Source organism: Fonsecaea nubica, assembly GCF_001646965.1.
Source record: "Fonsecaea nubica strain CBS 269.64 chromosome Unknown Scaff43, whole genome shotgun sequence".
NCBI lineage: Eukaryota > Fungi > Ascomycota > Eurotiomycetes > Chaetothyriales > Herpotrichiellaceae > Fonsecaea > Fonsecaea nubica.
The window spans coordinates 233,797-256,042 of NW_019173716.1; the positions used below are offsets into that span (position 1 = coordinate 233,797).

Genomic DNA, 22,246 nt, shown 5'->3' on the forward strand with positions numbered 1-22,246 from the left:
TGAATTGTTCAGCAGGAGACAACTCGCTCGCGGTGCTGGAGATACATAGCAATTGGTAAAAGCAGCGAGCGAGCGAGCGAGCGAGCGAAGACGGGCCCAGTCAAAGTTTGACTTCGGCTCGAGCTCGAGCTCTCTACCGCCTTGGCCGCGTGCATTGGACAAGGAACATGCGATACTAGGTAGTCGCCAGGCCAGGCGTTTCTTGCGTTGGTTGAAGCGGCGGGCGAGCCTCACTGAGGGTCGTGCCTCAGGGCCCAAAGATAGAAATTAGAGGGGTGGGTAGTCGAGATTCCGACGTCGAACTTGTGCCTATTATTTCCAAGGCTGAAAAATCAAAATCATACAGTACATTTATCTCTATCGCCCATAAAACACTTTTTTATTCTACTGTCCCTGTCCCTGTGCCCGCCGCTGTTCTTCCACTTGTCTCTGCAGCGCCGCTGCGATCGCCGGGTTACTGGCCCATGCTCCGGAGAGGTAATTCTGCGGTCCGCCCTGGTACTGGCCCAAGTGCTGCTGCTGGTGGTGCTGCGCCTGGTGAGGGGCGAAATTGCCACCAGGGAACAAGGGCGGTGGAGGCATGCCCGGTGGAGCGACGAATGGTGCAAAGTTGGTCGGTGGTTGAAAGCCCTGGCCAAAATTGAACGAGACATTCGGGAGAGGAGTGATGGGTGAAGGCGTCATTGGTGGGTATGTTATGTTTTGCGGTGTTATGGAAGGCGTCGTCGGGACGTTGAGACTAGGCAAGGGTGCGGTGGACGATGGGTTGTACCCATTTTGATGGTTGCTGTGGGATGCGTTATACTGACCGAACGGAGGCTCTCGAGGCTGCTGAGGCTGGTGCTGATTGAAACCTCCCCGTCCACGCTGCGGCCGGAATCCTCCTCGACCCCCTCGCCCGTGACCGTAGCCTCTCCCTCGCCCACCCGACTCCCCTCCTCTGAAATGTGAAGTTTGCGGAGGCGGTGGAAGTGGATGCGTCATACCGCGTTCCCGGAACGCCTCTTGAGGCTGCTCGCCTTTGGCGACCATCTCTGCGAGACCAGGCGGTCTTTGCAATGGCGTATAGCCGTCGTCGCCTGCATCTGGCACCGGGGCATCGTCATAGTTCATTTCCAGGGAGCCATTGCCGTAGGCGGAGCCATCACCGGGGTTGCGGTGACGATGGTCGGTATGATGACCTCCTCTGCCCCCGCCACGATGCGACCCTCTAGAAAACTTCGAGTTGCCACGGCCCCTGCCTGGCTCCAGCGACCTCCCCTGCCTCTTGGCTTTCATCTGGCGCTTGTGCTCGGCCTCGGCCTCGTCATCCGAGAACTCCATCTCGTCCTCACCAACTTCCTCATCGTGGAAATTCGACGCGTCACTTCCCTTGACACCCTTCAGGGGTTGGGTGAAGACAAACGTGGAATGTTGAGGGACGTAGAAGACCGTGGTGCCAGTTTCGGAAACCCCGGCGCTTTTGATATCGTCCTCATTGGTGAACCGAATCGTGTATCTGGGTTCCTCGACTCTTCCAATCAAGTCGGCAACCACTCCAATCACCGATCGGTCCTTGAGACAAATCAAGGATCCAGGTTCCAAGACTTGATATTCTCCCGAAGTATGGGCCTTCACAACGACCGTACTCTCGACCACGAATTCAACGTTGCCCAGTTCTTCAATCTTCATATCTTCTGTGACAGTAATGTTCGGTTTGGGTATGACTTCTTCCACACGTTCATTTGCCGTCCGGAGTGGACCTCCCTCTTTTCTGTCTCGGGGTCCTCCTCCTTCGTCATCCGAACCTGCATCACCTTGCATGAGTATTCTTGCCGTCTCCTCGGGGTCCAGCATGGCGTAGTCGCCGTCAGCATCCTCGTCGCTGTCTTCCTCCGACGACGTATCCTCAGAGGTGTCGGAGTCGGAGTCTGAAGAGGACTCGTAGGGTGATGAATCGATTTCCCACTCGGCACCCTCCGCACCTGGTTGGGGTTCATCGGCGCCGTCAGGGAAGGTTGTATCTGTTGAGTTGAGACCGACGACGGTCGGTGTATCCGCAGCATTTCCCACAGTGGGTATCGAGACATTGGCGTCTGGTTCAACGTGCGTAACGCTGCCTTGTTGCGCATCATGATTTTCTGTCACGTCCATTGTCTCAACATCGCCCGCGCCAGTAGCATCCTGTGCAGGCTCCTGAGTTGTAGTGGCTGGTTCCGTTGTATTTGCCTGCGGAACATGTCGTCCATCTTCAACCTTGTTATGTTCTCCGTCGATTAGCATAGGCTGGGTGTCACTGGCTTCTCCAGAAGGGTGCGAGGAACGTCTTGCGGTGGCAGCGGCCTCGGCCTCGACTTGCAGCATCAACGCATCTAGAAGAGAATTCGACGGATGTTGGGTGGCATGGTCTTCACTCTTATCCAAACGGCAAGATGTTGTCTCTGGCTCGGCCTGTGATTCTGGTGCTGACTCTGCCACGGGAACGCTCTGCTCGGCAGCGGGCTGCTCGTTGACGGTACCATTTTGGTCGGTTGGGGATGTCGACTGGAGAGGATCGAGGTTACTTCTGGTTTCTTCTGGAGAGCCTGTCCTCTGACGCTTAGCAGGAGATGTTGGAAAGTCTTCGGCGTCCATGCTTCAGTGATAGACTGGGACTGGGCCGTGAACTGTTGTTCTGGTATTTATGGAAGGACGATTAATCGCGTCCCAAAAAAAAGTTTCTGTGAATGCGGAGAAATTCAAGAGGGAAAATTGGCTGCGGCTGGTGGCCACTCGGAACAATTCCTCGCCCACTTGTCCCGTTTCACTTCCACTCAATCCTCTTCAATACATAAGTTATGGTCTTGCAGTTGCGGTGAGTTGTTAAAGGATGGTCTTCATTCCTCCTTGGTTATGAGCTCTACAAAACCTGTCAATCCTGCACGTCATTTTTAAGCATCAACGTGAGGCGTCGCTTTTCTCACACTCTGCTACTGAGACTGCTACAAGTCAATGGCCAACGAAGCGCGATTCCGACCAGACAGCATCGCTCTATCAAACCTCTCTTCACAGGCCCCTCTTCCCAATGGAATTGTTAACATCGGTAGCCCTCTGTCATCTTGCTCTCTCCCAGAAGATGATGTACCCTTCCTGACAGAGGAAACTGCAACGGAAAACTCAGCAAACGATGAGTTGTCCCCTGGACTTGCTCGACGGCTCTATATTTCCCACTTTCTATCAACGTGGAATTTCCGGGGATTCGAGTTCGGCGCTGTTTTGTTCCTAGCCAACGTCTTTCCCAACACACTGCTGCCTTTGTCTATCTACGCTCTAGTCCGGTCTCTGGCCGCGATTGCCTTTGCGCCATTAGTCGGACGGTACATCGATACCGGCTCACGTCTCCAGGTTGTTCGCAATTCGATCGTCTACCAGCGAGGAGCCGTCGTTCTTTCATGCGGCGTCTTTTATATCATGCTCTGGCAAAGGCCACACCTCCAAACGGTCAATCTTTACACACTTCTCGCCTTGGGTACTATCCTGGCTTGTGTCGAAAAGCTTTGTGCAATCATGAACACTGTGTCTGTCGAAAGAGATTGGGTCGTGGTCATTGCTGGTGACAACGAAGCGATACTCCGAACACTCAATTCCCAGATGCGTCGCATCGACCTTTTCTGTAAACTCTGCAGTCCTCTGCTCATCGCATCATTGGAAAGTTATGACACAAAAGTCGCCATTGTCGTAATGGGCAGTGTCAACGCCGTCTCTACCATCGCAGAATATTGCTTCATTGAAAGGGTATATGCGGCGGTCCCGAAACTTGTGCGCGGCTGTACACCTCCCATCAGGAACCATGGGAGCGGTGATGACCTGGAACAAGAATCGGCGTCCGTTCCACATGATGTTGTTAGACTATCATTGTGGCGGAATTTGAACATCTACACGTCTCAGGGAGCTTTCCTGCCCTCCCTCTCACTGTCCATCCTGTACCTAACGGTCTTGTCCTTTTCCGGGCAAATGGTTACGTATCTTCTGGCCAGTGGGTATACTTCGACCATTATTGCGGTGATTCGTTTGATATCAACTGGGTGTGAGATGTCGGCCACTTGGATGGCACCGTCCGTCATGGGTTTGATTGGGCCCATTAGATCCGGCCTCTGGTTCCTCAACTTCCAGATGGTCTGTCTGGCCATCGCTCTCGGTTTCTTCTGGATGGCGGGGTCGCCAGTATGGGCGGCTTCTGGACTGATCGCCGGCACGATCCTTAGCCGCGTTGGCCTTTGGGGATTTGAGCTATCGGCACAAGTCATTATTCAAGAGCAGGTCGAACCAGAATTCCGTGGGTCCTTCTCGACAACCGAATCCTCGATTCAAAATATCTTTGAGCTCTGCGCATATGCCTCGACCATTGTATTTCCCCAGCCGACCAGCTTCAAATGGCCTGCCACTATGTCCGTTGCAGCCGTTTACACTGCCGGAGCCCTTTACGCCAGTTTTGTTAGACGCAGACGCGGTCATTTGGTCCACGTTTCAAGATGCCTGGAAGGCAGAAAACATTCGACTCTAGAATCAGGAAGGATCTATCGACGTTGCAGGTCAGATATCGGATAGCCCAGGAGGTAAATCAGCAAATGAGACAGGCATCTATCTATGTCTCTTGTGGTTCATGTCCGCAATCGACATTGCAGATCCAGACACATTTGCATTGCGACCAGTCAAGTAAACCCCCCGGACCTTGCCGCGACTTCACAATAGTTGGTATATACCCATGCTTCCAGAGCCTTAGGCCGGTATCCATATCTATGCGATGCACGTAAGCCACTCCGAGATCTCGCTCAACATGTCGACTGCTCGCCACTACGGAGGCTCTAGATAGTACCTCAGCTTCCCGCCGACCAACGCCCACATTCGGTACTTGTTGATTTGGATTATGCGGAGAACATCTTGGGCAGCATCAGCCCCACATGTTGCTGCCACAGCATCCAGCTTGTCTCTGGTTGCCTTGAATCGACACCGCCGACACGAGAATTCCTTGGTCGAGAAACAACTGTCAGTTTCCTATGCAGAGGCACAGATTCTCTCGGGGGGGCACGAGGGATCGAATGACGCACATCATCCTGTCAGGGTCCATGAGAGCACATAGTTAACTTTGGGCCTCCTCGGCCTCCCAGATGTCAGACTGTGCAGCCCGCAAAGAGGAGTGGTGCATCCAATGGCCGAGGTCTTCCACTTTCCTCAAACAAAGGACACGACCGTAATCCATTTGTATAAGAGATTCGAGGATCCCCATTACCCCATGCTCGCCCAAACAACTTCATCCGGCCTCGGTTGGTTTCCTTCTGTTCCTAACACCTGTGTCTATCCTTTTGATCTGGGTTTCAAGCATCGTCTCGTTGCAAGATGGCAGGCTATGACACGATCCCGCAAAATGCTGAGTTGAAGGTGGATAGATTCACCTTGTCGATCCCTGACCAGCAACTGTCTGATTTCAAAGACCTGTTGCGACTCTCCAAACTAGCCCCACGCACATACGAGAACTTGCACACCGATGATGGCGAGTTTGGTGTCAGTTATTATTGGATGAAGAAGGCGAAAGACTATTGGCTGAACCAATATGACTGGTAGGTCCTCATTCAGCGGAACGAGCTATGTACCACAACGACCAGAGACACTGAAGCCCTTGACCTAGGCGTGAGATTGAAAAGTACAACAACTCGTTTCCGAATTTCATCGCCCACATCAAGGATGACGACGGCGAGGATTTCCGCATCCACTTCGTAGGTCTCTTTTCCAAGAAGCAAAATGCCGTTCCGCTCCTCTATATGCACGGTTGGCCCGGGAGCCATCTTGAACACCTCGAGATCATGGACCTGTACCGCAACAAATATTCACCAGAAGAGCTGCCTTACCATGTCATTGCTCCCTCGCTGCCAGGATGGACCCTCAGTTCCGGGCCTCCCTTGACCAAGAACTTTACCACCGAAGATATTGCTCGAATCATGAACAAATTGATGGTAGGTTTGGGATTTGGGAGTGGCTATATATGTCAAGGCGGCGACATTGGTTCTTTCACGGCCAAGGTTATGGCAGGAACATATGATGAGTGCAAAGGTGAGCCAAACATATTGAGCCCATATCCGATCGATCTTCTTGGCATATATCTAACTTGTCATCAATAGGTGTACATTGTGAGTGTGATGCTTGCGCCCCCGTAAGTCCCCAGCTGATGACTTTCCAGACAACTTCGCCGTGTCTAGCGTGCCGCCAGAGAACGTGGATGAAAGTCAAATCACCGAGTCCGAGAGGCATGCCATGGAGACACGAATGAAGGCATTCAACACGACCGGAAATGCCTATGCGCGAGAACACGGCACTCGACCGGCGACGATTGGGTTTGTGCTGGCTTCCAGCCCCCTTGCCCAATTAGCATGGTAAGCAAGTCCCAACATAACTTGGAAGCGTCCAAAATATCGGCGGTCTACGCATCTGACGGTCAAATACACTAACTCCCGACATTTGACAGGATCGGCGAGAAATTCATCGAATGGACCGACGAGACACCCCCTCTCAAGAAGATTCTCGACTCCGTCAGTTTGTACTGGTTCACCGAGTCATTCCCACGCTGCATCTACTGCTACCGCGAGGTATGAGTCTGCCTGCCTGCCATGATGCCAGTGATCTCTCAGTTCTGACCGCTCTCGAAACAGTTCTCCCTCCCTGGTGGCCCGGGACTCCCGCACGGAAACCCGAAATACAGAAACGACAAGCCGACCGCATACTCGTGGTTCCCGAAGGAGCTGGCGCCGGTGCCGAAGGCGTGGGTGCTCGCACAGGGCCACAACCTCGTGCTCTTCCGACAACACGAATCGGTGAGTTTGGCTTTGTTTTTCTCAAGGTTTGCCCAATACATCCCCACGCGATCACTTTGTGTCGTATACATGAGAGCTGTACCGCAAACCATCCTCCGCCCACTCATTGGGTATTGGTTTATTTACATGCAAGTCACACGGGACTAACCACCGAGTAACCTCTTATTTCACAGGGCGGCCACTTCGCGGCAATGGAGAAGCCAAAGGAAATGCTCGAGGACATGGAGGAGTTTATCCAGAAGATCGGCTGGCCTGTGAAGAAGTGACGGAAAGGAAACCTACTCGTTGTGCCGTGCAGAGATGGTGGTCGGGCCAGTAGCGGCGGAGGACTAATGAGGTACTCGATTCTGTGCTTACGTTGATTTACTACCTCGCATATCGAGTCATGAAACGTCGGCTACCTCCGGGATAACGGGAACAGAAAAGTCAAGGCCTGTGTTTACAGTCACTGATTGACTGCCGAAGGGATAATGGATCAGGGTTTCTGCTGATGGGATGACTGCAGGACGGACGATCCAGAGACCAGATAACACACAGCATCAATCAGAACCAACTTGAGTGATACTCTAGAACGACATGACTAGCCCTTTATCAGTGTTTTCTAGCGCAATAAGTAGTAGTGCTGTAAGGATCGATCCCACGCCATGTTCTGTTACGATAGTCAAAGCTGTAAAGGACCGCTCTCAATCCCAATCTCACTGGTATGGCCTGGCCTAGCCTGGCCTAGCCTGGCCTAACAAAACACGCACTGCTCGTCCCGACCAAGCGAGGCTTTGACATCGTGCCAAATCTCCGCACACGGTACCTCGCACTCACTACCCAGCCAGAGGAACCGGGCGAGCATGTCCTTGACAGTCGTCATCTCCCAGGGAACTTCCTCCTTTTTGACACTCTCGGCAGCGCTGACGTGTTGAACGAGGAACTCGACGAACCAGTCGTAGAGAAAGGTGCTCTTCACGGACCACGCAGTCATGACCGCGGTCCAGAGGAGGAGAGGACGATAGGTCTGATCGGGGTGCAAACACAAGTCTGGAGTCGTGGCGTGTTGCAGACATCGCTTGACCCGCTCGGCGTACGGAATCGTCACATCGACATTGTCGTGCAGGTTGGGCAGGAGGACCGTGACCTGGAAGACAAAGGCGCATAGGCGACAGAGCTCGTAGGCCGCGAGTGCTCGACGTTGTGTTTGTACGAGGGCTGGGTTCTTAGCAGGGTGGACCGAGCTTGACGACGATGAAAACAGCTCCTCCGACAGGTCCGGCAGGGTCAGCAGCTCGTGCTGATTCAGGTTTCGTGCAAAGATGATCATCCTGATCGGGGGAGCTTCACGACGGTCGCCGCGTTGGTAGCTGTCGAAAGCGATAATCAGATCGCGCATGTCGTGTAGAACATGCAGCATTTTGAGGGCTGGCGGCAGGTCCAGATCTGCGAGAAAGTCGAAGCCGGTGGCCAGATTGGGGCATCTCTGAGATGCGAGACTTCCGGGGTGGCTGGTGGGCCAGGAGCTGATGGCCGACGAAGAGGGCATGAATAGCGGAAAGGAGGGCTTCCTCTGAAACATGATCGATGTGTGGATATCGAAGCTTCAATTCCCCCCAATCAGCATATGATAGTTCGGTGACTCTGTTGGTGTTTAAGACTCACGAAGCAAGGGCAAAGGCAAGCCCGGGGAGTCGGATCGTATGTAATCCGCCTTTCATCTTGACGATCTCGACCACAGCCCTCATGTGTCGCCATTCGTACTCTTGGCTGGAGTAGAACTGGCCATCTTGCTGGGCCGACATTGTTCGTTTCTCGCGCTTTTCTGCCGCCGTCACCTTCTCTCCGTAGCCGACGATTGCCAACATGGCCATGGCGAAGATGACCTCGTCGGTTAGGGCTGACGCTTGAGACTGGAGGGCTTCTCTGAGCGACTTGATCGCTTCCAATTTGCTTTTCAGCCGCAAGACCGCGCTCTTTGAATTGTCCACCGTTGGAGATTGGTGGAAAGCCTTGTGTGCGGCACCGGTATAGACGAGGGTATGAAAGCACAATGGGGAGCGGATCGCAGTGTCCATGACTGACTTTTTCGCCGCGAGCAGAGATCCTGGCCGGTCATCGGCGGCAAAGAGGGACCACTGGTACGAGACGGCTGAAAATCGCAGTCAGGTCTCATTGAATCGTCGCGCGAAGTAAGATCTCAATATGGCGCAACTTGGGGACAATACAAAGCGCTGAGCGGAAAGACGGACTGACCATGGTCAAGCATTTCATGCACCATCTGAGGCTGGTCCGGCAGACAATAGGCGTTGAACGGGTCAAGTCTGCCGGCCCCTAGTACGGTGCTCGGATCGGGAATCGGAGGTTTGGATCTCATTTGCCCATGGCTGCTTGATTCGGGGAACGATGCTTGCACAACCCTTGTAACAGTCTCTTTCATGCCCTTACCTGCAGAGGGTCGTTGGCCGCGAAGGCCAGGCGTCTTGAGGGACTTGGCCTTGCGGTGGTAGACCCTTGCGGCATGCTGTTGCGGGGACTCCTCTGCTGTCTCGTCAATGTCATGAGAATCCGTCACCGGGTTATACGGTAGGAAAAGGAGGCGCATAATTGCTCTCAAGATCAATGAGGTTCAATCTGTTCTGGATACCAGCTGAGTGGCTTATGGTCGACCGACAAGGTATGAGACTCTCAAAGGTTCTCACAAACGAGAGATCAGAGCAGTATCATCACCCCATTTTCGACAGTACTTTTCATTCGAGTCAGACCTGGCTGTCCTGATTAGCAGGTGTGGGAGGCTATGCCACTGGTGAAGACACCCTTTAACGCGTGTTTGGAGACACTCGAGGCTTTGTCAAATTCGTCAGTCAGATAAAGTTGGAGTTTGACTGGGAAACCCCTCGGCATGAGATCTGGGGTTCTGGGCATCTCGGCAGAATGATTCTCAAGTCAAATACGAGGTACTGAAAACATTATTTGAACAAGAAGCAAGCAAACTGCGGCTGGCTGAGACAAACTGAGCGAGCTGCTCGATTGGGACTAGTCGATATATTATTATTACAGGGGCTATCCCCAAAATAGCCATAATCTTGGCATATATCTTGGCATATCTGTCTCCTTTGCCCGACCAACTACTTTTCTGAGAAAACCGAGCGACCTAACCGTCAAATATAGGGAAATGGACCCGAGCTTGGAGGACTTCAAGAGACGGAAAGATCCTATTAGATCTCCAAAAGGGTAAGAACGCCATAACTCCCTTCCAATCCAGCACTGACGCTCCGAAGAGCGACAGGTCAGCAAACTCCCCGGCCAGCTCCGACCAAGTTCTTCCTGCCGCTGAACATCGCCTTTTACGTCTGCTTTGCTTCACACCTTGTAGCAGCGCTGTATGCACCAATTCAGGACTGTGATGAGACCTTCAACTACTGGGAACCCTTGCACTACCTAAACCATGGCTACGGCCTCCAGACATGGGAGTACTCTCCAGAATTCAGCATTCGGAGCTGGGCATATATCGGCCTACATGCCCTTCCCGCAAAGCTCGCCGGCGTCTTTGGTGGGTCGAAGATGTTCGAGTTCTATTCCCTCCGTGTCATGCTGGCATTTGTCTGCGCGGCAACTGAAGTCCGTCTTTACTCGGCCATATCTCGAACCATCAATCCGAGGGTCGGGGTGATTTACCTTATGATTGTTGCCTTCAGCCCCGGATTCTTCTATGCCTCTGCTGCATTTTTGCCATCTAGCTTTGCCATGTACACATCCGCCTTAGGTCTGACCTCTTTTATGGACTGGCATGGAGGATCTAAAACTGCGGCCGGCATCATGTGGTTTGGAATCGGCGCTCTACTTGGGTGGCCATTCTCGGGAGCCCTGATTGTTCCATTCGTCGTTGAAGAATGGCTCATGGCGTTGATAGGACAACAAGGTCTGTTCGAGACGTTCAGGCGGTATCTGGACGGTGTTGTACGGTGCTTGGTGGTTCTGGCCCTTCAAATCAGCATCGACACGTTCTTTTACCACAAGATCGTGGTGGTGCCCTGGCTTATCGTTGCCTACAATGTCTTTGGCGGCAAGGATCGCGGTCCTGACATATTCGGAACGGAACCATGGGACTACTACCTAAGGAATCTGCTGCTCAACTTCAATATGTGGTTTATCCTTGCTGCGATTTCAGGACCACTCGTCTTGTTCCAGTCCATCATCCTGAACCAATACCCCACCAAACAAACGCTGCTCAGGACGCTGACCTTTCTCTCCCCATTCTATGTGTGGCTGGTCATTTTCACCATTCAGCCCCACAAGGAGGAAAGATTCATGTTTCCTGCGTACCCCTTCCTCGCTTTGAATGCCGCCATCGCATTCCACTCCCTTTTGGCGTGGATCGGATCGACGGACTCGTTCATCTTTGGTAAAATCCCGGCAAAACTAAAACTAGCGGTCATCTTACCCATTGTGCTTCTGGGCATTAATACCGGGCTGTTGCGTATCGTGGGGACGCTGACCGCATATCGGGCTCCATTACAGATATACGACAGTCTCAAAGCATCGAACCTGACCCAGGAAGACAACACAGTCTGCTTCGGCAAGGATTGGTATCGCTTTCCAACCTCGCATTTTCTGCCTAACGATACCCATGCGAAGTTTGTCAAAAGTGAATTCGACGGTCTGCTACCTGGAGAGTTTCACGAGGGCAAGACTGGGTTTGGTTTCTTCCCGGGAACCTGGTTGGTGCCGCCTGGGATGAATGATCGAAATGAGAAAGATCCTGCAAAGTGTGTCGATGTCCAGTACTGCACGTTCTTGGTCGATTCGTACATGCCGGGCATGGAAGCCACCGAGCACGAGCCATTATATGTTCTGGACGAGGATCATTGGGAAAAGATCTCATGCGCACCATTTTTGGATGCGTCAAGGACTGGGACTCTTGCTAGGACGATCTGGATTCCCGAATCACCAGTCATACCACCCCGGTATCGTCGACATTGGGGTGAACACTGCCTGCTGCGGCGAAGAGAGGTATAAATATAGAGACCATGACAAGAAGCGGTACAATTCTGGTATTAATACAGGCAGTCATGCTCGAATACTTGCCTGCGACATTCCAGTTCCAGCAGATCCACGGCCAAGTCCGCGAACCTGGAAATCATGAGGTCGCGGTGGCTTGCCGCACTCCAAACGCCGTCCCTGGGGACAAAGTGCGCCATTCCGAAAGAGGCATATTTGTCCAGTATCGACGATGCGAAGTGATTGGACAGCACCAACCACAGGTCTTGAAATCAGTGGTTATGATAAGAATCCAACTGGACGGCAGATACCCATGCGATATCAGCACCCGTACGTCTAAAGGTCTGGCGTTGTCTGGGGGGCCGGTCAGGAATAGCTTCTGGCCTCTCGGCGGATCAGCACGTCGAATCCAGACATCGATTCCATTCCAAAAGTTCATATACCCTGCCCGAGCATTTGGATTTTGTTTTGAGGGTTTGGAGTCTTCCCTTTCGCTTGCTTGAATCTACAGCGCCAGCCCTCGTTCCGCAAGCCACCGCCATGGAGTCGGAAACACTCAGACACAAGATCTCCGACCTCATCGCTAGGTCACAGCCGTACATTGAGCAAGCGAATGCCCATATCCAGCCATACGTGGAACAAGCCAATGGCCACTTTCAAAAATCCAAACACCATTGCTCTTCGATGTTCAAATCAGCCCAATCAGAGTTGCACGCTTTGTCACAAAAGCCCCATTTCCAAGAAGTCCTCTATGGCCTGACCTTGTTCGTGTTCCTCGCCTTTGCAATCAGCCGTTTCGTCTCTTCCCGCCGCTCTCGGTACCCTACATCTCGCCCATCAACCCCGCCGACACCTCTCCTCGAAAAGGCCACTCATACCAAGGGGCCCAATGCCGCCCAGGCCCGAAAACCAGGGACGTGGATTCCGTCCGACTTTCAACGGCCCAAACCACGAGCATACGAGAACTGGTCCATCGAGCACACCAAACCTCTGCCTTACCGGCCGTTTCGCTACGGACCCAAGTACTTCGTGACCATGGGTCTCCGTAACGTGAAATGGGACAACTGGATCGAGCTGGACAACCACTTCCCACGGTTCCACGCGGACAAGGCGCGCCGAATCAAGGAACGCGGGCACAAGTGCTGCAGGACGGCGCCCGAGGCGTATCCCGCGGCGTTGGAACTCTTGGAGGAATTCCGCTCGTACTTGCCGGACCGCTACCCAACACTGTACCAGCGGACGGAAAAGGGGATAAAGAACCTGTGGTCGGGCGAGGAACTGGACACGACGTCGCGGCCGCTGCCAGAGGACCCGATGCAGACGGCGGCGCGCATGGTGCAGGACGACCTGGCGATCATGCTCGAGGGCGAGGACGGGCAATACTACCTGCTCGCGGGGGCGGTGCTGCTGGCGGGCTTCTGGCGGCTAGAGGACAAGTACCGGATGCCGCTGTCGGAGATCCACACGAGCGGGGACGTGCCGCAGTTCAAGGAGAAGCTGGAGAAGGGGATGATGAACTTCTTCCGGCGACTCAAGCCCGAGGAGCTGGTCGCGCGCAACAACTACTTCCTGCAGGTCGACGACGACCTGGCCTGGTCGTACTCGATCGGCAGCGAGGACAGCCCCTCGATCAGCTGGAACACGGCCGAGAAGAACCGCGCCGTCGAGCACCACTACTTCCGCTCCGAGCGGCAGACGCTGCGCCGCCTCCCGCGCTCCGGCGGCGTCGTCTTCACCATCCGCACCTACTTCCACCCGATCACCGAGATCGCCGAGGAAGACTACGTCCCCGGTCGCCTGGCCAGCGCCGTCCGCAGCTGGGGCGACGACGTCTCCCGCTACAAGGGCAAGGAAAAGTACGAGGCCGTCCTGCTCGAGTTCCTCGACCGGAAGCACCAGGAGCAGCTGGACCGGGGGCTCAAGCTGGACGAGGAGGACGAGAGGAGGAGTTATCCTTGGTGATGGCGACCCACATACCTTGAATGGATATTATATACATATACATTCCTCTCTCTCGATATGAATATATACATAACACGTGTTGAGGTTCGTTTCTGCATGCTGTCCCTCGAAAAAGAAAAGGAATTGACGATACCGAGTTGAATGAATGTCGTCTCGTCGGAAAGAAACCATGCATTGCATATACTGTAGTCTGGTGTGTCCGTAAGTGCACACACACATACCAGATTTGGACCAGCGGGTAGAGTTCCTGGACACCTTCTCCACCAGTGATCACCTCCTACCAGCGCAAGGCTGGAAAAGAGCTGCTCATTGCTCAAACCATAACGGCGCCGCCTATCCTATCGACTCGTCCAGTTTTCTGAGAAGGAGGAATGCACTGTCGAGATATACGCTGTAACCTCTTCTCTCGTTATCAATCACTTGTTACACCCGACTTCTCCTGCCCCTGCTTTCCTCTCCCGGCTCTCCACCCTCGAGCTCCTCCTTCAGCCGCCTACGTTCCCTCGCCTCCCTGACCATGTTCTCATCCCTCTGTCTGATCCAGGCGCATTCGTCCCGAAACTCGCAGACGCGACATTTCCACGCATCGACGACCTCGACGCCGCGCGGCTCCCGCTCTCCCTTCCAGAAAGACAGGGACGAGTAGAGAGAAGACGTGAGGAACGAGGGGTTGAAGAGGATGGATTTGCTGCCCAGCATGTGCGAGTGAACTTCCGCAGTGCTATTCGCGTTTTCACTGCGGTGTTTGTAATTGGTGGAGATGTAACGTGCCGTAAGGATGGGGGAGAGTCGTGTCGGCTGAGACGGCGGCGCAGGGAGGGCGGATAGGGAGGATGGGGGTGGGACATCAGGATCTTGACTTGTGTCAAAGGAGTTGGTCACGCGTGGAACAGACCCCGGCGTCGAACTCGACGGGATAATGAACGTCGATCGGAACTGCTCCATCATAAAATCCCACAGACTAGCAAGGGTGTTGTGCTGGAGAAGGACATCCATAGAGTCCTGCGTTGACGGCGTCGGTTCCTCCCTGACATGGTCACTCTGTTGTGATAATTCAAAGACTTCTTGGTTCAAACCGCCAATCTGCGCGATGAACCCGTCCGAGAATGTCTCGTGTATGTCAAACTTGTATCTCTCTGCCAGTTGAGAGAGGGAGAACTGTCCCTGTGCCATGTTTTCCAGCATGTGGTGGTACAGATGTAGTTGGACTAGGGTCGGCCGAATAGCGGACCCTGTCGGTAAAGTGGGAGTGCCTCGTGTCTTGACATCGATGATATAGACCTTCCTCTCGTCATTCTGCTCTGACTTGCGCATCCTCCGGGCAGTAGGACTGCCACTGGCTTTTTGGGTGATATCGGCTTCGTCCCCCTTCAGAGCCTGTGACAGAGACTGACCTTCATCCCGGATCTCGTTTGTGACAAGGTAGTCCCTTATACTGGCCTGGTATTCTGGTAGCGGAGGTTCTGTATTCTTCTTTTCTAGCAGATTTCGACTCATCTCCTCGAGCTTGGGGTCAGGACACTCGTAAGTCAACTCGTCAATGACTCCGTTGACGATCTGTCCGCCTATTGATCCCCAGACCTCCAACTCGCGCGTCATTCCTTGTTCCCTGAGTGTTTTCAACCCTTGGATGATGTTCCATATTCGAAGACCCCAACTATCTTCTCTTTTCGTAATCTCCACGGGAACCGTGGCGTGTATCTCGTCTTCCAGCGCTTGGTGGACAGCACTACCCTGTTTCATTGCCGGTGTCCTCCTTTTTCGCCCGTGTTTCGTCAAGACATAGTAATATTGTAGCTCGCACCATGCGGGAGATATTAGATCGGTGACGGAGAGGGCTTTCATGGGAGGTTTGCGGAACCGTTCCAGTGGGGAACGAGCGTCTGACTCGGGAGGTTGCTGCTCCTGCTGAGCATCTTGTTTGGGTTGCGTGCGTCGTGGAGATGTCCCTCTTCCCGTTCTCACATCCTCTTCAGCGACAGGAGACAGTCTTTGCGAAGCTGGGTGCTGGTCAGCTTGTCAGCGGCCAAAAGTATTGGGGGGTAGTTTTGTACAGAACTGACTGCTTTGGTGGCATACGTTCTGGACAGGGACACTGGTAACTGAGCGAGGCTCAAGTTCCCATTGATGCGTAGCTTCGAGGCCAGACACCTTAGGCAGACGAATACCTCGAGGTGCTTCATAGTCTTCGATATCTGTCACGACCAGGGGCTCGATTTCCTGCTCCGGCCTCGATTTGCCTGCGGCCTCGAGGAGGAGTCGGTCAATGATCTCGAGCGCTTCAAGATCTTCCCCAAAGTCGCTGTACTCGTCCGTGTCCTCATCATTCGGTGGCGAGCCTGGCCCGGTCCTCGTGTTTACCAGATCGAATTGCATCAATACATTGTGACGTTGGGTCGACATTGTCGGGGTTTGAATGGGGCCTGGAAGCAGGTTTGTAGCCGTCATGATTCATTAACCACCAGCGACGACTCGGACAACGTGAAGGCAAAGCTGCAAACTTGTCCCGTCCCATCTTCAAATCTTAACATGACAGCCGTCTGCCTCGATATATTACTTGTTTGTTCCAACTTCAGGCCGCTTCATGTCGAAGGCCCGTCTGCCTAGCAGCGTCCTCGGAGGCGCGCTTTGGGGCTGCTCCCCACGCGTCGCGGGGCTAGACACGACACCCAATCGATAGGTTATTGGCATAGTTTTATTCTGTATTCTATGATCTAGCCCGCCATTGCTGCCTGTACGCTCTCTATCCTGGAACACGGCCTGACCAATGCACCAATGCCACAGATATTTCCGCGATAGAATGGCATCCGTGAAACGAGCTAGCCAGCCTTCCCCTGGACACAGCAGATGTCTTCTTTCCAATAGATGCTCTGCAGGCTGCTCCGAGTCATTCAAGCGCCGAACTGTACACCTGGACCATCCGTGTTCACTTCGTCAACATGCTCTCCTTCAGCACTGGCCTGCTCAGCGTATCAATCTGCGCTTCAATCTTCTCTTCCGTCCGGTTGAGAAAACTCAGATAGCACTGCCACGCAACGGCAAAGATCCCGGAGAACATGAAGCGGTATTGAGGCGGAACAAAGGCAAAAGAGAAGGCGGTCACCGCAGGCCATAATTTCAGAGAATTGAGCATGCTGATTGGCACCGCAGCTTGAATGCGCATAATGATGCCCATCGTGTGCTCGCCGGTCAGCAGGGCTTGCATGCCGAAAAAGTATGTGTTGAATACAGGAGTGAAAACAACTTGGTTTACAGCAACCTTTGTCGCGATGGAAGCGATTTTCGAGGGGTAGTTGAAACTCTGGCCCAGGAAGAGGAACCTGAACATCTCTGCTGTTAGCGCTCGCGTCTCCCTTGTTTTTCACCTTACATGCTCTGCTGGCGACCAACTGACGGTGTCTGGCCGTCAGGGCTGAATTTCATACCATTTGTAACCCGGTATCGCCGCGAGGGCTCCAATCGTCAACATCCTCAGCGTCCGCCATGGGTTGTACGGTTCCCCTCCTATGTCTTGCGCCAGAATATCACCGCAAAGGTAGGTTGTCAGGGTCGTGCATAGTTGCACAGTATAAGGCCTCTTCAACTGGGTGCGGTGGAACCATTGAAAGAATGTAGAAACCGGTCCCAGACGGTGATACCACAGTTGGATCGGGATATCGACGGGGTCGACGGGCTTCGCAGTCTCGCCGACGGGAACTTGATGAAGCGAGTGAGGAGGGATTGTATTTTGTGACGTTGGTCGAGGGCTCGTTGTGTCTTTCACAGGGCCAGAATTGGTTGAGTGCGACGAGTTTCTCTGCGCATGATGGTTGAGTCGGGCTCTCGCGCCCGACACTCGCACCCGAAACGACGTCGATCTGGCACTAGATTTGAGCGCTGCCCAATGCAAAGGGTGCATTATTGACGAAATGCCATTATGGATAGAATTGTCAGCCGTCCGACCAGGAATATTTCTCTCTGCAAACACAACTGCAAAACTAAATTCCTCTACTGAAGGGCAAATTTTGCCGTGGTCGCCTTGGGGCCCACTGGTTGCGTGCCCGGATGACACCCGCCTGCAGCCCCCCGATGCAAGCCAAAATAGGCGCTCGTACCCCTGGATCGTCGCCTGGTGAGCCCCAAGCAGATAGCTTGCAGCAAACTCGGATCTCGAACGCCCCATGCCAGCTCGCAACAGGCAGAACAGCAAAAATCAAAATGTCCTGAGATGGGAAATTGAAATTACAAGTTTGTTTTCGTGTTAACCTGAATTGCATTCAGATTCTATCTGGTTGATGCAGCGCGTTCTGCTGGTTCCATGTCATAGTCATGATGACTGGTATGATGCTGCGTGATGTACAAGCACGAGCAGAAGCAGAAGACGCCAGAAGTCCCCGTAACCACCCGTGATCAATGTTGTAAAAACCAATACAAGCCCCTATGAATTCATTCCGTTTCGCCTTGTGTCAACTCATGAAACCCCCCGTACTCAAATCATGACCATGATCAACGCTCCCAACCTGCCAGGTGACTATCGATTGAGATGTTGCAAGTTTCAACCCATCATCTAGGATCGCTCACCACGGAGACGGCGGGCAAGTTGGATGTCCTTGGATTGGATGGTGACACGCTTGGCGTGGATGGCGCACAGGTTGGTGTCCTCAAAGAGAGAGACGAGGTAAGCCTCAACGGACTCTTGGAGAGCGCCGATGGCGGATGACTGGAAGCGAAGATCGGACTTGAAGTCTTGAGCGATCTCACGGACCAAACGTTGGAAGGGAAGTTTGCTGTTCATGTTATTAGCTGATGTTTCTTCCAAAGCAGCAGTGACGATGACATACCGGATAAGCAACTCAGTGGACTTCTGGTAACGACGGATCTCACGGAGAGCGACGGTACCAGGCTTGTATCTGTGAGGCTTCTTGACACCTCCAGTGCTGGGTGCGGACTTGCGAGCTGCCTTGGAGGCGAGCTGCTTTCTTGGGGCCTTGCCACCTAGAGATCGAGTCAGCGATGATTTGGTGGCGATGAGATGAAAGCACTTACCAGTGGACTTGCGGGCAGTTTGCTTGGTACGAGCCATTGCGATGGATGGATTTGATGATGAATTGAAAGTGTTGTTGATGGAATGGAAGATTTGCGGAAAACTGGAGATGATGAGTGAGGCTGGATGGGGAAGAAAAGCTAAGTGGACAAGGTGGGTGGGAGCGAGGTATTTGTAGTGAGGAAGGGTTGAAAGGCAGACGCTTGGCGTGATCTGATGTGCGGTTGTGGGATGATTTCACCAACACGGAGCCAAATGACTCAAGGGCAGCGGCGGCAAGTGATTGCAGACCAAAAAACAAAGTGATCAGATCAGGGCTGCCAAAACCCCCATGATTCTGCTGGCAATTTTGCTGGTGATTCAGAACTCTGCCAAAATTGGCGTCTGATCCCGCCGCTTGGCATACCACATCAAGATCTGGACCATGGCCCTGCACCACTGCACACCCCCGCAATCACGCTCAACACTGGATAGTAATTGATGCATTTTGGATAAACTTGATCGCTAGGTGATACTGTCACGACCTATCTGAAAGATCAATTGATTCATGTGGCTGTGGTTGAGAGATCAGTCAATCAGTACCGCAGCAAGGTCAAGTGGGCGGGTGAGTGCAGTTCTCAGATCTGAATTCTGATTGGTTGTGATCCGAACTGCGCCGGGTTGATCTCAAGGGTGCGCAACAGGCACTGCCGGGGTGCATAAGTCTCCCCCCACCCGTCGCCTTTTCCAACCAAGTCTTACTCTCTCATCTCATCCATTCAACCATCGCAGCCTTCACAGCAATCTTCTTGCAACAACTCATACCACACCTTCCATTCTCTTAAACAACTTCATCCCTTCATCAAAATGACTGGACGTGGCAAAGGCGGCAAGGGCCTCGGCAAGGGTGGTGCTAAACGCCACCGAAAGATTCTTCGTGACAACATCCAAGGTATCACCAAGCCCGCTATTCGACGTCTCGCCCGTCGTGGTGGTGTCAAGCGTATCTCAGCCATGATCTACGAAGAGACCCGTGGTGTCCTCAAGACCTTCCTGGAAGGTGTTATCCGTGATGCTGTCACATACACTGAACAGTGAGTACTTCCTGTGAAGCATTCGATATCAACTTTGTACTAACAATCTTGCAGCGCCAAACGAAAGACTGTCACCTCATTGGATGTTGTCTACGCCCTCAAGAGACAAGGCCGCACTCTCTACGGTTCGTCAATCTTGCGTCTTCTACTCTTAGGCAATTGCTAATTGATATTCAGGCTTCGGTGGTTAAACACTTCACCAGTCATACTCTTGCTTATTACGACATCTTGCCTCGGGTTTTCGTGTCTGTCACGGTTCATGGCACGTCACCCGATCCTTTTCTTTGAGTTTCGGAGTGGTTGGGCATTCACATGGGTTTTTGATCAATGGGGTTGTGCAAGGGTCATGGTTATGATGGGATGGCAAATCAATCAGTGCTGCCTTCAGTGCAATGATGTATCATACAGGCACAATACGAGCAGCCTGCTTCGGCGTTGACAGATGGGCTGAGCCGCGACATAAGCATCAGCACCCAGAAATGAAATAAAGACTTCAAATAATTGTGCTCCGAGTATTCCAGTCGCTGTTTTTGTTCTGGTCTTTCGTCGCGTCGCGTTCAGGCGCGTGGTTATCGTGATTCATTGATGATTTCCGACCGATCTCGCCGGGGATTCCGGTGTCGCGAGTTCAAGGACTTTGAACATTCGAAAGCTCTTCTGACCTTAGGCTGTTAGGGTATTTCGATCTAGGCAGCAGTCATCCTTTTGAAAAGTTCGGCTCTCTACAGTATGTCTTCGATTATTCGATTCGGTGTTACTGGTTTATTTGTAAATGGTATTCACATAGGTGACTCAATTGAGAGCCCCTCCATATTTTATGTAATGAGTTGCCTCTTTCCACGATGGGCTGCTCAACGCACCATCTCTTGCGCGTCACTGGGGGAGTCACCAGCCGAGACTTGAAGATCAGTGTCTTTCGAAGCCTGGGTAAGTAGGTCTAGTGAAGCGGCTTGACAGACGTGGCGGTTGGTTGTCGCGGCAATCTGCCCTATTTGCCCCTTTCACGGACTCGTCGTTGGCGGAGGCACATCTGTGGCCTGGCTGACTCATCTTGAGTATGGAAATGTTGATGGCGCTGAGCAGAGCTGGCACATGTGTTCACCTGGGGCTTGGATACTCGTTGCCTGCGCATTTCTCGTTTCGAGGATCAATGCTTCTGCCAGGAACCCGGATACAAGTTCGCCCTTGAATGAATGTCAGCCAGGGGCTTTTGTCTCGTATACATCCTAGGAGGCACCAGGCGCCCACCATGGTCAGGAGGATTTGAGCTTCAATATCTTTGTTGGGGCTGGTTGTACTCGGCGGCGTTTTTGTCGCGCACCTCCACGAATAGATCCATTCCGGCGTTGTAACTATATTATTCCACTTCTGCGTACGTTCACACCCTCCCGTTCGATCTCCAAGCTCGCAGAGTCCTCGTGTTTTCTTGGAGCCCTGCTGTCATTAACCCGTTACTGCGATCTTCGCGGAGACTTGTGCGACTGTTGGGCACCTGCGGGTCCATGACCTTCATGACTTTGGCATTCGGCGGAATGTCACTCTGGGTTTCAAAGCCTGCCCTTAGATGGCTTTTGCCAGTTGCCAGCGCAAGAACACATGATAATCAAATACGAGCGAGACCACTTTCATAGCATCGAGAAGTATTGTGAGGGTGTCTTGGTGAGGTGTGTGGTGTTGGCGTTGGAACATGTGAGCGTCACCGAGTTTATTTTCTCGATTTGGAAAATTAAATTCTACCAAAAGTCCAAGCAACGTTAGCCCACACCATCCACATATTCACAGCCTCAACACACCCCAAAGGTATCCTAGACCAGGAGAAAGTGCACCTCGATAAGCTGTGAAAAATCCAAATGACAGAGACAGATTGTATCCAAATACCCGCAGGGGAAAGTCCAGCTGCAACGCCCCGCGTTTCTCTCGTCCAGCCCGTCACGTCCAACGCACCCTAGACCCAGGCTGGTAAAGTCCGCAGTCTCTCACTCACTACGATGGACGAACCTCCGAATCACGGGATTCTGGTGCATGGCCAATGGTGCACCGAAGAGAGTATCTGTCGCATGGCCAGTTTACCCACGTCGACGGCGGGTTGTGGCAACAGCCTTTTGCAAGGCGGCGAACACTATACTCCTGCAGACTAGACTCTGCCACCTACAATTGCGGGGGTGGCAAGCGTCCACTTCTTCCGGGATACACTGGGGTCTCGGCAGAAGACGTACAGTTCGACGTTACATGGGAGCATGGTGCAGAAGGGTGTTGATAAAGATCAACCCAGTGACGAATACGTCGTCCTTCAAGTTGGCGCAGGAAAAGGAGCAGTTTGCTCAAGGTCATAAGGACTTCTCCCTTCATCAGGTGAAAATTGCGATGCGCTTTCAAGGATCCCC

General features: G+C 52.9%; 9 protein-coding genes across 9 annotated transcripts; 4 read left to right on the forward strand and 5 right to left on the reverse strand.

Annotated features, from left to right (window-relative positions):
* Positions 1–384: 384 nt before the first annotated feature.
* Positions 385–2,613, reverse strand: AYO20_06723 (hypothetical protein; the record flags this gene model as incomplete). The annotated part of the gene is made up of 1 exon (XM_022645012.1): positions 385–2,613. One exon carries the CDS (start codon positions 2,611–2,613, stop codon positions 385–387), a length of 2,229 nt encoding a protein of 742 aa, XP_022499087.1.
* A 357-nt stretch (positions 2,614–2,970) lies between these two features.
* On the forward strand, positions 2,971–4,522 carry AYO20_06724 (hypothetical protein; the record flags this gene model as incomplete). The annotated part of the gene is made up of 2 exons (XM_022645013.1): positions 2,971–4,365; positions 4,418–4,522. The coding sequence occupies 2 exons, from the start codon at positions 2,971–2,973 to the stop codon at positions 4,520–4,522; spliced, it is 1,500 nt and encodes a 499-aa protein (XP_022499088.1).
* An 833-nt stretch (positions 4,523–5,355) lies between these two features.
* AYO20_06725 (hypothetical protein) lies at positions 5,356–7,090 on the forward strand (the record flags this gene model as incomplete). Its single annotated transcript, XM_022645014.1, has 7 exons — positions 5,356–5,576; positions 5,645–6,066; positions 6,135–6,143; positions 6,194–6,386; positions 6,479–6,599; positions 6,663–6,824; positions 6,998–7,090. The coding sequence occupies 7 exons, from the start codon at positions 5,356–5,358 to the stop codon at positions 7,088–7,090; spliced, it is 1,221 nt and encodes a 406-aa protein (XP_022499089.1).
* Positions 7,091–7,557: 467 nt separating this feature from the next.
* On the reverse strand, positions 7,558–9,408 carry AYO20_06726 (hypothetical protein; the record flags this gene model as incomplete). The annotated part of the gene is made up of 3 exons (XM_022645015.1): positions 7,558–8,407; positions 8,469–8,955; positions 9,060–9,408. 3 exons carry the CDS (start codon positions 9,406–9,408, stop codon positions 7,558–7,560), a joined length of 1,686 nt encoding a protein of 561 aa, XP_022499090.1.
* A 570-nt stretch (positions 9,409–9,978) lies between these two features.
* On the forward strand, positions 9,979–13,766 carry AYO20_06727 (hypothetical protein; the record flags this gene model as incomplete). The annotated part of the gene is made up of 4 exons (XM_022645016.1): positions 9,979–10,037; positions 10,085–11,816; positions 11,870–12,134; positions 12,316–13,766. 4 exons carry the CDS (start codon positions 9,979–9,981, stop codon positions 13,764–13,766), a joined length of 3,507 nt encoding a protein of 1,168 aa, XP_022499091.1.
* Positions 13,767–14,189: 423 nt separating this feature from the next.
* AYO20_06728 (hypothetical protein) lies at positions 14,190–16,169 on the reverse strand (the record flags this gene model as incomplete). The annotated part of the gene is made up of 2 exons (XM_022645017.1): positions 14,190–15,773; positions 15,846–16,169. The coding sequence occupies 2 exons, from the start codon at positions 16,167–16,169 to the stop codon at positions 14,190–14,192; spliced, it is 1,908 nt and encodes a 635-aa protein (XP_022499092.1).
* Positions 16,170–16,692: 523 nt separating this feature from the next.
* On the reverse strand, positions 16,693–17,664 carry AYO20_06729 (hypothetical protein; the record flags this gene model as incomplete). Its single annotated transcript, XM_022645018.1, has 2 exons — positions 16,693–17,086; positions 17,192–17,664. The coding sequence occupies 2 exons, from the start codon at positions 17,662–17,664 to the stop codon at positions 16,693–16,695; spliced, it is 867 nt and encodes a 288-aa protein (XP_022499093.1).
* A 648-nt stretch (positions 17,665–18,312) lies between these two features.
* On the reverse strand, positions 18,313–18,828 carry AYO20_06730 (histone H3; the record flags this gene model as incomplete). The annotated part of the gene is made up of 2 exons (XM_022645019.1): positions 18,313–18,740; positions 18,792–18,828. 2 exons carry the CDS (start codon positions 18,826–18,828, stop codon positions 18,313–18,315), a joined length of 465 nt encoding a protein of 154 aa, XP_022499094.1.
* An 807-nt stretch (positions 18,829–19,635) lies between these two features.
* Positions 19,636–20,053, forward strand: AYO20_06731 (histone H4; the record flags this gene model as incomplete). Its single annotated transcript, XM_022645020.1, has 3 exons — positions 19,636–19,862; positions 19,917–19,987; positions 20,040–20,053. The coding sequence occupies 3 exons, from the start codon at positions 19,636–19,638 to the stop codon at positions 20,051–20,053; spliced, it is 312 nt and encodes a 103-aa protein (XP_022499095.1).
* Between the last annotated feature and the right edge of the window lie 2,193 nt (positions 20,054–22,246).